The 13,620-nt window shown below is 49.8% G+C and overlaps 1 protein-coding gene across 3 annotated transcripts in view; it reads left to right on the top strand.

The window, feature by feature from the left end:
- The first annotated feature begins 484 nt into the window (after nucleotides 1-484).
- Nucleotides 485-13,620, top strand: part of slc38a7 (solute carrier family 38 member 7) — a 47,087-nt gene continuing 33,951 nt past the window's right edge. For 2 of the 3 annotated variants that reach the window (XM_069900950.1, XM_069900949.1), the window contains exons 1-4: nucleotides 485-764; nucleotides 4,202-4,593; nucleotides 5,495-5,693; nucleotides 10,411-10,549. In XM_069900950.1, the coding sequence (XP_069757051.1) occupies nucleotides 4,351-4,593; nucleotides 5,495-5,693; nucleotides 10,411-10,549 (581 nt within the window). In that variant the 5' untranslated portion in view covers nucleotides 485-764; nucleotides 4,202-4,350. The remainder of the gene's footprint in view (nucleotides 765-4,201; nucleotides 4,594-5,494; nucleotides 5,694-10,410; nucleotides 10,550-13,620) is intronic. The other variant, XM_069900948.1, reaches the window with a different exon arrangement.

The raw sequence follows: 13,620 nt of genomic DNA on the forward strand, positions 1-13,620 counted from the left end.
CATGTTGTTTGCACTGGCTTCATTCATTTACTTATGTATCAATTTTATTTTCTTCATTTCTTCATGTTCATATTGCAATGTCAGTTTTTCTCATCTCTCACAGGGTTAAGTTAGGTTAGTTAAGTTAAAGTGTGATTCTGTTTTCATGTTTAAAGATAATTAAAAGCAACTTTTGGTGAATATCTCTTGCTGCTGGGCTTTGGGGTCCTCTAGGCTCGTAACACACTCATTACCAAATCAAGAGGGCATAAGCTTATCAGAAGGGAGGAATTTCAGATAGTCTTTCCCCACACACGGTGGTGGGTAGAGAATGTGCTACAGGAGGAGGTGGTCGAGGTAGATACATTTACAATGATTAAAAGGCATTTTGATAGGAAAGGTACATGGGGATAACAGTCCCAACGCAAGCCAATGGGATTTGCGTCACAGCACAGGATGTCTCGCTGTACAGGTCGGTGGTGGGCCGGACGGCCTGTGTCCCGCTGCAGATGGGAGTGGGGTGAACGTCTACCACAAGAGGCTGAGATTCCGGTTCCCCGCGGGGCAGTTGCTGCAGCCTTTATGCCCTTCCCCGGGCAGGGACAGCGGGTGTTGGGAGCCTGGGTCTGCACTAACCGGCGGGCGCTCGGACCCACATTAATGAGGGAATGAGACTACAGCTCCTAGAATGCTGTGCGGGGCCCATCGCGGTCACGTGCATGTAACCCCGTTGATCATCTGACACGCAGCCGGTGTCGGACCGAAGTGGAGCTGGTCGATGTTGGGTGAGCCTTTTCTAGGGGCGAGGGAGATGGGGGGAGCGCGAGACCTCCAGTCTGATGGGGAGTAGGAAGGAGGAGGGGGGGGGGAGAAGGAGGAGGGGGGGGGGGAGAAGGGGGGGGGGGGGAGAAGGGGGGGGGGGGGAGAAGGGGGGGGGGGAAGGGGGGGGGGGGAGAAGGGGGGGGGGGGAGAAGGGGGGGGGGGGGAGAAGGGGGGGGGGGGAGAAGGGGGGGGGGGGAGAAGGGGGGGGGGGGGAGAAGGGGGGGGGGGGGAGAAGGGGGGGGGGGGAGAAGGGGGGGGGGGGGAGAAGGGGGGGGGGGGGAGAAGGGGGGGGGGGGGAGAAGGGGGGGGGGGGGGTCTCCCGTCGGGGGGGGGGGGGGTCTCCCGTCGGGGGGGGGGGGTCTCCCGTCGGGGGGGGGATTGTGGGTAGAGGCAAGGGGGGGTGGGAGAGATCTCCAATCTGGAGGGGCAGAGACTGGGGTGGGGTGGCGGTGCTTTTGCGTACCAGATTTATTAGCCGAGTACATACAAGATATCTCATACCACCCTGTAATTCCTTTTCCTGTGGCTGTGGCAGAATTATCACTATTTGGCAGCGCAAAAAAAACCTGATTCAACATACATATGTAAACAAATAAAGAAATGTTAATGAACTGACTGCAATGCAGGGAGAGAGAACAAAATCAGGGCGGCGTGTTATAGTGGTTAGTGTAACTCCTCTACAAAGCCATCGATTGGGACTGGGGTTTGAATCTCGTGCTGTCTGTAAGGAGTTTGTACATGTCTCCCCATGTCTGCATGAGTTTTCCCTGGGGTTTCTGGTTTCCTCCCACTGTTTGAAACGTACAGGTTGATGGGGTGTAATTGGGCTTCATGGACTCTGAGGGCTGAAATGACCTATTACCATACTGTATGTCTACATTTAAAATTTGTAAAAAGTAAGTCCTTATATGAGTCCCTGATTGAGTTTGTCGTTGAGGAGTCTGATGGTGGAGGGGGAGCAGCTGTTCCTGAACTTGGGGGTGTGAGTCTTGTGGCACCGATACCTATTTCCTGATGGCAGCCACGAGAACAGAGCGTGTGCTGGGTGGTGTGGATCTTTGACGGCAGTGTTTCGTGTAAATGTTCTCAATGGTGGGGAGGGTTTTTTCCTTTGATGGCCTGGGCTGTGTCCACTACCTTTTGCAGTGCTTTACGCTCGGATATTAATGTCCCTATACCAGACTGTAATGCAGCCTGTCAGCACATTTTATTTCCCCTTTGGACCAAGGGATTATCTAATGTAGTTTACTTGGTTTCTAACCAGGACTATTTTTAAGAAATATTGTTAAATAAACAAATGTGAATAGGTTTTTCAATTTACATTTATATTAATTTGTGATATGTATGTGACAGACCCTGTTTTTTGTTTTATTAGAAGATTGTATGTAGGATTTATGTTAAACTCACTAAAAAAAATTTTAAAAGGAAAAGAAAAAGCACACTTAAACGTAGAGATACAGCAGAGAAGCACAAACTGCAGATGCTGGAATCTTGGGTGAACAGTGAGCTGCTGGAGGGGGTCAGCTGATCAGGCAGCATTCGGGGAGAAAAATGTCTTGATAAAGAGTCCTGGCCTGCAACGTTAACTGACCATTTGTGGCTGTGGATGGTGCTGGGCTTTTTTGCACACAGGTACAGGTAGTTTAAGAGGGCACGCTGGCCTTGGATACTGGGGACTTGGGCAGATCACACTTGAAGTGTTGTGTACAGTTTGACCAAAAGAGGATATGCTCTCTCGAGTAGGATGTGCAAAGGTTTACCATGCCAACGTTTGGTTGGTTAGGTTTATGGAGGGATTAGACCAGACTGAGAGGGAGGAATAGCATTCTTCCCCATTGCAACCATCCTGTGATTTTGTGGAATCCTGTTGACATTGTCTGATGTTTCTAAATTTTGTGGAGAATGAGCTTCTCTGCTGCAGGAGAAGGTCATATAATTTTAGTGGCACAGCAACAATGGATCAAAAATTTGAGTTCATGAAAAAGACAATGTATTTCCATTATGCCTTTTGCAAATCCAGTGCCATCTGCTTGAAATAAAGTAAGGGTTTCAGTGGAGTGCCAGCAACCCTTTCTCAGTGGACTAGGACCACTGTCTTAAATGGAGGTTGCATGTTCTCTCTGATTGTGACTTTCCTGTGGTTACTCCAGTTTCCTCGCACTTCCCAAAGTCGTGGGTTGACGGGTTAATTGGACACTAAATGGTCCCTAGTGCGTAGATGAGCATTAGAGTCAAGGTGAGTTTATTGTCATGTGCAGATACACTAACATTCTTTCTTGCGACAAGATGCAGGATATTCAGGTGAGATGCACTCTATAAAAGTACAAAAAATAAATGCAAAACAGTAAAAGAGAAAATAAATATAAAAAAATAAATATTCATATTTGCAGGAAGTGAAAAAACATGATATTTCAGTATTGGTTTTGGTGTAATTTATGGTTAGGATTAGTAAGGAGAGGTTCAAGAGCCTGGAGCCTGATAGCAGTTCTTGAACCTGGACTTCAGGGTTCTGTCCCTTCTGCTTGAAGGGAGGATCAGGAAGAGGTTGTGAGCAGGTGAAGGGGTCCTTAATGATGGTAGCCTTCTTGTGGGAGTGCTTTCAATAGTCAGTACTTGGTTGAGTTCGCCATTCCCCGTGGCCTGTGCTCCTGGGCACTTGGGTTTCCAAAGCCCGGCTGAGAGTTGTGGGCAAGGTGGTGAGAATAAAATAGTGCTGATGTAGGTGTAAATGGGTGACTATTGGAGAGTGTGGAGTGATATATTTTCATGCTGTGTGACACTGACCTTTGTGTCCCGGTTCCTATTGTAAAGTAGGGAAGTATCTGACAACTTAGCAAGTTTCTATATTCATCAGACCAATGGAGAGGGTTAAACCATGGTAGAAATGTTAAAAAAAATTGCAGACGCAGGAAATCTGAAATAAAAAAACATAAATTCCCAAACCACTTAGTAAATCAGGAGGTATCTGTGGAGAGAGAAGCAGAGGCATTAACCTGAATTGGATCTCAGCGCTGCTGATTGAGGGATAAATAACGGCCAGAACCCTGGGAGGAGTTACCATATGGTAGGGTGGGCTGAGGGTGTCAAGTTTGTGTCTCCGCCGGGTGCTGGCCCCTTAAACAGAGCACTTTCAGTGGAGCCTGCATGACACATGCCTTTTGGCCCATCTTGTCCGTTCTGCCTGACCTTCAGCCACCTCTCCCTTGCCAGCAGAAAGTGCTTGACTGGTTACTAGGTAAACGGTGGGGGAGAACCTGTCTGTGTGTCCCACTCAGGAGGTGCTGACCAGCCTGCGGGTTGGTGTACGAGCTCACTGATCGGGTGGAGGAGAGCAGGGGAAGCTTTTGTTCTAGCTGAAGAGTCTTTTCATGTAATTTTCCCCCTCCTCTTTGCTTTTCAGATGCTGTGAGAGACATCGAGAGGGAGATCTGCGGTATTCAGCCCTCAATGGAATAATTACGTTTGTCAGGCTTGTGCACCCACCCCGACTGACCAGAAGCCCTAGTCTTAGCTATTAACCCATACGACACAGCGGTCCTGTGCTTGTGGATGGCCTGCTGTGAAGCCTTGGTGAACAGCAACCGAGGGGATTGGGGCCAGGTTGGAAATACTGGCGAGCTGACTGCCCTCCTGCGGAGCTCTCCCACCCAGCAGCCGGTGAAGCGGGGAGGGACGCCAGCCTTGGCGGCAGTCTTCATCGTGGTGAATGCTGCGCTGGGTGCGGGACTGCTGAACTTCCCCTACGCCTTCTCCACGGCAGGAGGAGTAGTGGCCGGGATAACCCTGCAGGTGGTAAGCTGTAGAAACTCTAGTGGTTCTATCTCTCTCCTTCTTGCCCCGCACCATTAGTGCAAGCACTGGGGACTGTGGGATTCGATCCAGCCCTAAGCCAGGGAAGCTCAGTCGCAAGGTGAGCAGAGCTGCATCTTCCCAGCTCTGGAGTCCCGGGTTTGACCCCCCTTCTCGGGCAATGTCTGTGCAAAGTTTGGACGCACTCCCTGCATCCAAAGACATGCAGGTTGGGAGGTGAATGAGTTGGTGCAAGTTGCCCAGAACGTGTTGCTGAGTGCAGGGAGAAGGTGGCATAGTCTGTGCAACACGACTACAGTCCCAGTGACTCAGGTTCAAATCTAGTGCTGTCTGTGTGGAGTTTGCATATACTCCCTGTGACCGCGTGGGTTACTTCTGGGTGCTTTGGTTTCCTCCCACATTCCAGGCATACGCCATTAACAAGTGTGATTGGACTGTATCTCTAAATTATTTTTAAATGTATTAATCTTGGACAATATTCAAGAGTATTACAAGGGACTGGCATTGATTTAATGCTATGGGGTGTTGATTCTGAGTGAGCTGATGGTCCTGGACTCTGGGCACCTTCCCCTGGAGCTCGTTGAGAGTTTCCCACTCAGATCCCAGAGACTGGTGCCCAAAAGCTCGGGCAAGCACTCAGTGAGGCAGGAGATGGGAGCAGGGTCTTTGGGGAGGTCTGCTTTCGGTGGGTGAGGGTAGCTGAGGTTCGAAAGTGCAGTGCTCTGCCTCCCCGAAGTTTTAGGAAAAAACTTGGCATGTTGCAGAGTGCCAGAGACAGGCAAGGTAGTGCCAGTGAACTGGAATCTCCCGAACCACTCTCCTGAACCCGCTGCTGTCAGCCCTGGAACGTCGTGTGCAGTGAGGTGTGTGTCTTCCCTTGCAGTGCCTGCTGCTGTTTATAATCGCTGGTCTGCTCATTCTGGCTTACTGCTCACAAGTCAGCAACAAGGCCACCTACCAGGAAGTGGTGCGGGCTGCCTGTGGCTGCACTGTGGGCACGACCTGTGACGTCCTTGTGGCCATCTACACCTTCGGCACCTGCACCGCCTTCTTGATAATAGTCGGTGATCAGCTGGACAAGAGTGAGTCCACGGGGGAGAGGGTAAGGTGGGGGTGGGTGGTGGATCAGGGGGTGGGGGTGCCTTAGGGAGTGGGGAGGGTGGAGAGCCTGTGTGGGGAGGGGGTTGGGAGCCAAGGGGATAAGAGGTGCTGTGCTGAGGTGCGGTTTAGGGGGCAGGGAATCAGGGGCATCAGGAGAACATGGTTGTGGGGGGGGGCTGGGGGGGTTCAGCAGCCAGTCAGCAGTGTGGAGTTGGCACAGGACAGCACACTGGGTTCACCCGCTGCCTCCAACTGGGCACCAGCGCTCCCTTCCCCTTCCCCCACCAGGCAAAGAGTTGATGGAGGAATTCAGCAGGTCAGACAATAACCATGGGTGGAAGTGATGGCTAGTAGGTCACACAGTATCCATAGCAGTATCCTCTCCTCCCACTTCTCTCTCTTTCCCTATCCATCTGTTCCTTTTCCTCTAGCTGCCCACCCCTTCCTTCTCCATTCAGCGATCTAATCACTTCTCAGCTCTTCCATCCTCTCGCCTTGTCCCCCTCTTACCTGTAAGCCTGTACCCCCCCCCCCCCATCTGCTCCACCTTTTTATTAAGGTGCCTGCCTGTTTTTTTTCTTGTACCTTGACAAAGGGCCCAGGTTCCGAAATGTTGGTCGCCCTTTGCTTCCTGTGATGGTTTGTGACTTGTGGAGTTCCTCCAGAATGATTGGATGTTGCATTCGACCTCAGCATCTGCAGATTTCCTTACTTAACTCCACTCGTCCAATTTCCAGGCAGTTCCTGAGGCAAAAGTGATTCAGCATTTCAGGATAGAGATTTTGGCCTTGTCCCTCCTCCTCCCAATAAATGTGCTGGTTCAGGGGGCATGGTGAGCATAGCAGTTAGCATAACACTATTTCAGGGCCAGCGACCCGGGTCCGAATCTGGTGCAGTCTGTAAGGAGTTTGTGCGTTCCCCATGTGGCTGGGTGGGTTTTTTTCAGGGGCTCCGGTTTCCTCCCACCCTTAAATGGATGGGGTTTGTCGGGTATTTGGGCAGCACGGGCTCATAGGCCTGTGGCCCTGCTGTATGTCTAAATTTTAAAAATGTAAATTTCAGTCCTAACATTGACACATAAAGCTTGCGTAGTCTCCACCAGTGAGAGGCTCATGTTCGCCTTAGTTTGACTGAACAGAGGGAGATGTTGAAGTGAACAGTGAAGCCCAAGGGAAATCAGTGGGTCAGGAAACATGCTCTAGGTCATGATGGAACTAGATGGGAACTTAGCAAGTAATAAAAGAAAGGAAGGGATAAGAGGTGCGAGGATACCTGACGGCAGGTTGTAGGGGAGGTGGGGAGACGGGTAGGGGAGGGCAAGGTTTGAGGGGAGCAGGTAAAGGAGAGATGGAAACAGTGGGAGCCAATTGGGGTGATGGTTGCCTGATGCAGGGAAATTTAATATTCATGTCATTTAGGTTGTCCAGGAGGGAGGTGATCCTCTAGTTAACATTCAACCTCGCCCTGAGAGTGGATGAAGCTGAGGACAGATGTCTGTGTGGGAATGGGGAACATAGAACATTCTAGCATGTTACAGGCCCTTATGTTGGGCCTGCCTGCAGAAAGCTACTCCACAACAGCCTAATTTTTCCCTACCCCACACCCATAACCCTTGATTTTTCTTACACCCATGTGCCTATCTGAGAGTGCCAATCTGTACTGATTGTTCCAGCCTCCACCACCATCCCCAGCAATGCATTCCAGCCACCCATCACTCTCTGTGTAAATAAATTTAAAAAAACATGCCTCTGACACCTCCCCTGAACTTTCCTCCACTCCTCTTAAGCAGATGTCCTCTGATATTTGCTATTGTTGCTGCAGGAGAAAGGTGCTGGCAGTTAACCCTATCTACGGCCCTCATAATTCTATGCCACTTGTTAAGTCCTCTCTCATCGAAAGTCTCTCTGAAGAGAAAAGCCTTAGCTCTGTCAACTTCGTCTCATGTGAAATGTTCTCTAATCAAAGCAACATCCTGGTAAATCTCCTCAAAACCCTCTCCAAACCTTCTTCATCCTTCCTGTAATGAACCAACCAAAACTGAACGCAATACTCCAGAGTTTTATAGATCCGCAGCATTACCTCTTGGCTCTTGAACTCACTCCCCTGACTAATAAATGCCAGTCCCAACTATGCCCTCTTAACCACCTGATAACCTTGAGGGATCTATGGACCTGGACTAGAAGATCTCCGTTCCTCCACACCATTGAGGATCCTGCCATTATCCACGAACTCCGCCTTCAAGTTTGTCCTTCCAAAGTGTATCACCTCACACTTATCTGATTGAACTCCATCTGCCATATTTCTGCCCAACACTGCATTCTGTTGTAAAGTGACTGGAGCTCTATTTAATGTCAATTTACTCACTCAGATTTGAAATCCCCTGCTGGGATTTGAACTCGTGTCGGTGGAGACAGTGGTCCAGACCTCTGGCTGCTGGTCCAGTGTGTTAGCTATAATTATTACCTCCTGGTATGTTGTTACTCCCCTTCCTCCTTTGAGCATCTTTGAGCATCATCCTGTTAGTTCTACACCTGTTCTCTCCTAATGCTGACAATGTTCCCTTTGGAACTGGTTGAAACTACTTCTGCCCTTTCTTCCACTTGCCTCCCACTAGCTTTAGCAATGCATCCATTCCCCGACATACATCCAAGTACTGTTCTTACCGACCGATCTCAAAATGGATGCAATTCAGATGTATGTTAGCATGGCATGTAGTCCTCACACTGATCCCACTGTCCCACACTCTCCCAACAGCCTATTATCAGTCCCCACACTGTTCCCACTGCCCCATGCTCCTCCGAAAGCCTGCTTTCAGTCCCCACACTGATCCCACTGCCCTGTGCTCCCCTAACAGCCCGCTCTCAGTCCCTACACAGATCCCACTGCCCTGTGCACCCCTAACAGCACACTCTCAGTCCCCACACTGATCTCATTGCCCCACATTCCCCTGACAGTACACTCTCAGTCCCCACACTGATCCCACTGCCATGCACTTTCCCGACTGCCTGCTCTCAGTTCCCACACTGATCCTACCGCCCTGCACTCTCCCGACAGCCGCTATCAGTCCCCACACTGATCCCACTGCCCCGCCCTCTCCCGACAGCCGCTATCAGACCCCACACTGATCCCACTGCCCCGCCCTCTCCCGACAGCCGCTATCAGTCCCCACACTGATCCCACTGCCCCGCCCTCTCCCGACAGCCGCTATCAGTCCCCACACTGATCCCACTGCCCCGCCTTCTCCCAATAGCCCCTATCACTCCCCACACTGATCCCACTGCTCCGCTCTCTCCCGACAGCCGCTCTCAGTCCCCACACTGATCCTACCGTCCTGCACTCTCCCGACAGCCGCTATCAGTCCCCACACTGATCTCACTGCCTCGTCCTCTCCCGACAGCCGCTATCAGTCCCCACACTGATCCCACTGCCCCGCCCTCTCCCGACAGCCTCTATCAGTCCCCACACTGATCCCACTGCCCTGCCTTCTCCCAATAGCCCCTATCAGTCCCCACACTGATTCCACTGCTCCGCTCTCTCCCGACAGCCGCTCTCAGTCCCCACACTGATCCCACTGCCCCGCCCTCTCCCGACAGCCGCTATCAGACCCCATACTGATCCCACTGCCCCACCTTCTCCCGATAACCCCTATCAGTCCCCACACTGATCCCACTGCCCCACACTGATCCCACTGCCCCACCCTCTCCCGACAGCCGCTATCAGTCCCCACACTGATCCCACTGCCCCGCCTTCTCCCAATAGCCCCTATCAGTCCCCACACTGATCCTACTGCCCTGAACTCTCCCGACAGTCCGCTGTACCTGTACAGCATTCTTTTATCCTGAGAACTGAGAGAGATGCTGTGACGTTCACAATGCTGGGATATTGTACGCACGCTGGAATATTGGCGGTGGACGAATGACCAAGTGTAATTTTTATATTAACATAAATTTTCTCTTTTTTAAAAAAAAAAAAAATTTACAGAGTAATTTTCTTCAGTTGGATGTTATCAGTCGTGTAGGACGTAAGTAGGGGAGAGGCTGTAATTACTGCAAACCTGTGTCCTCCGTGGCCACCACGCAGAAGGTGGTGGGTGCCTGGGAGAGAGTGCAACAGCAAAGTTTGCGAGGCACTTAGACTCGTGAACTGGCAGGGGAAGAAAGGGATCAGACTTAGCACGGGTATGGTGGGCGGAAGGGTCTGTTCTTGTGCTGTAGTGAACTTCTAATTCCAAATCAGCAGATGAGGTCTAAAGTGGGATGAGGAGGCCTCTGTCAGAGTAGTTTAGTCAATGCCTCTGCCCTGGGGTTGTCCAGACCCCCCCCCCCCCAAAAGTGTTTGATGAAAGTGTTCTGTGCAGGAGGATTTCAGTCTGTAGAGGCTGGGGCCGGGCTCAATACAGAAATGTGCTGGAGAAACTCAGCAGGTCATGCAGTCTCCACAGGAAGTAAAGGGACAACAAACATATCAGTCCTGGGACCTTTGTCAGGAATAAGTTGTAAAAAAAATAGGCAGAATTAAAAGGTGTGGGGGGGAAGAGCAAAGACTAATAGGTAAGAGGGAGGCCATAGCTGGATACAGGTGAGAGGGTAGATGAAAAAAATGGCTGAAAAGTAATGGGAAAGAAAGGAGTGGGGAGCTGGAGGCAGATGGGTAGGGAACCAGAGAGACATGATAGCAATGGGTTGTTTTGTCTTGCAGTACTGGAGGGATTGCTCCACACAGCTGAAGTCGATGACCACTGGTACAGCGACCGCAAGTTCACCATCTCGGTCCTCTCCGTTCTGGTCATCCTACCTCTCTCCATTCCCAAAGAGATTGGGTTCCAGAAGTATGCCAGGTTTGTGCATTTACTGCTATGAATGGTGGACTTCTTGCCTGTGTGGCTATGAAGGAACATACTCAGTTTCCAGTCTGTTACATCAGCCCTGGTTGACCAGGTTGATGCAGTTAGAGGTGAGGAAGGGGTGAAGAGACAATGTCAGTCAGTCTTCGCTGTCCATCCTCTTGCTATTCAACAGTAAGCTGCGACATTTACTGCTGGCAATGCATGTTACTTCTTAACCTCCTTACCAATCTTGAGTGTGCCCATTGCCCCACTAAGTCCTGGCTGGCATGTGATCCTGTGCCCAGGGACTTGCCTTTCTCTTCCACGCTCCCACCTTTTAGCCTGTGCTCCTCCCCCTCCCCACTTTTTAACTTGGGCATCTACCAGTTTTTCTCGATTCCCAACGAAGGGTTCAGGCCTAAAACTTTAGTTACCCTTTTCTTCCTGTGTATGCTGTGTGAGCTGCTGAGTTTCTCCAGTACATGGCACACAACCCCAGTATCTGCAAACTTTCTTGTTTAACTTCTGCCCTTTGCCATGATCTCCTCCCTCAGCCCGTGAACTGATTCAATGATCATCCTCTCTTGTTTCTCTTCCTCTCCTGAGTTTTCCCATCCCTGAATCTTCTCCAGAACCAAAGTCCTAACTCACTGTTTATTGCAACTCGAATCACGTTTAAACCTCCTCTTCATCTCTTGGCCAAACACACCACCTTGGGCAATTCTGAAGATTGAGAGAAAAGACTTGAGATCATAGTTCAAGTTTATTATCAACTGACTGTACGCATGTACATTTGGTTAACGGCTGGTACAACAGAAACGTTCAAATGACTCTTTGATGGGCATGTGCGTGTAAGAAAGATAGAGGGTGTGAAGTGTGATTGTTGTGGAGTAGGTGTACACCAGTCAGCACAACATTATGGGCTGAAGGGCCCGTACTATCTACAACCAGATGGAACAGCATTTCTCTGGAACATGGTGCCCACAGAATACTTTTCTCACACAGCATATAATAATCACATGTACATAAAAATGTAAAATGAAATAAATGTATAAATATTCTGGAATATTCTATTTCATTAAAGACCCACGGCAACAGGATGCTGTTCATCATTCTCACATCCTGTGGGATGAACTTCTTTCCCAGCCTGGCAGTTGTGATTTTGATGTCCCTGTACCTCCTTCCTAATGGCAGTGGATAAAAGATATTGAAAAGTCTAAAGTAAAAACCAGAAGCTGGTCAAGTCACTTGTGTAGGAAGAGAAACCAAACTGGGAAGGAGGCAAAGGAAACTTGTTCAACCAAATGGAGGGTCAAGTCTAAGTTTATTGTCGTCTGTGCTGAGATGCAGTGAAAGGGAAGAACATGATAAGGGTAAAACCAGGGAGACCATGGGAATGAGCTGTAAACAAGGTAATTTGGCCAATGAGTGAAAGGGGGGAGTTTGAAAATCAGAATTGCAACATTAAGTGCTGGAGTATGTGCCCATCAGGTCAGGCTGGGTTTGTCCCCAACTACTGAGGGGAAGGAAACAAACATCAAAGCCAGCGGTACAGATGGACGAATGATGCAGAAATTAAGTCACCCGAAGCTGTAGAATTCAGTATCAAGTCCCGGCAGAAGGGGAGACGTTCCTCAGACTTCCTTTGGACAGCCGTATGGCTTGGAGAATTGAAGTGGCAGGGAGTGGAGAAGTTAATGATTGCCCCTGCTGGCAGAACACAGGAGCTCCTCAAGGCATTGACCGATTTGGCAATCTCTCCCGTTGTCTGACCTTTGACCCCTCCCCCCCCCCCCCCCCCAGATTTGGAATCTCCTGATCCTCAATTCTGAGGATGTACTGCTCCTTGGCCATTTTCCCAGTGGGTGGTGAACCTGTGGAATTCACTGACCACTGAAGCAGCGGAGGTGACCTCAATAAATATATTAAGACATGGTTGGGTAGATTTTTACATTGTAGGAAAATGGGGCAAAGGCAAATAGGTAGAGATGGGCCTATCATCAGATCAGCCATGATCTTGTTGAATAGCAGGGTAGGCTCGATGGGCTGGATGGCCAACTCCGACTCATACTCCTGTTTCTTATGCCACTGCCGCTCTCACATTCTAATACCCCTGCCCAGCCTCTAAAATCACACCTCTATGCCATGCCCTTTGACAGATTGCAGAGGTCCATCAGGATGAACACCAAGACTCCTTTTTTTTCCAGTTGTTTCCAATTTGCTTGCCCCCACTCCATTTGTGCAGTGAGATGGCGTTGGTGTGTCAATGGGTGGTGAAACTGGTGCAGGAGATGGGGCCCTGGGTGGTTTGGCCTTTGCACATGAACTGACAAGTGTCCTTCATTCAGATCCAACCCAAACCAGTGCCTTTTGTGAGGTTTGGGAAATCACCAACTGCTTCTAGATCAAAGCCCTAAAGTCTCAGGCTGGTATTGAGAGGAATCAGTACAAGCTTATGGCAGTTCACTTGACCGGGGTGGTTAATACTGATACCAAGGGTACAAGCATACCTGGAGGTCAGTGACTAGTGGTGTCCTGGGACCCCTGCTCTTTGTAATTTTTATAAATGGCTCAGATAAAGAACGGGAGGGGTGGGTCAGTAAGTTTTCAGATGACATGAGCTAGGAGGTGTAGTGTGGAAGGTTGTCGTAGGTAGCAACAGGATATACACAGTTTGCAGAGTTGGATGAAATGGCAAGGAGTTCAATCTGGGTAAGTGAGGTGATGCACTTTGGAAGGTCAAACCTGAGTGCGTGGTTCATGGCAGGATTCTTAACAGTGTGGTGGGAACAGAGGAATTTGGGGGTACACATCCATAGATCCTTCAAGGTTTCCGCACAGGTTGGTGGGAAAGTTAAGAAGGTGTATGGTGTGTTGCCAACATTAGCAGTTCAGGGGATTAAGTTCAAGAGCTGTGAGGTAATGTTGCAGCTCTATAAACCTCTGGTTGGACCACACTTTCAGTATTGTGTTCAGTTCTGGTCACCTTACTGCAGGATATGGAAGAGGGTGAAGAGGAGATTTACCAGGATGTTGCCTGGATTGGACAATGTGTTTTATGAAGCAAGGTTGAGAGAACTGGT

Source organism: Narcine bancroftii, chromosome 10 (genome assembly GCF_036971445.1).
Source record: "Narcine bancroftii isolate sNarBan1 chromosome 10, sNarBan1.hap1, whole genome shotgun sequence".
NCBI lineage: Eukaryota > Metazoa > Chordata > Chondrichthyes > Torpediniformes > Narcinidae > Narcine > Narcine bancroftii.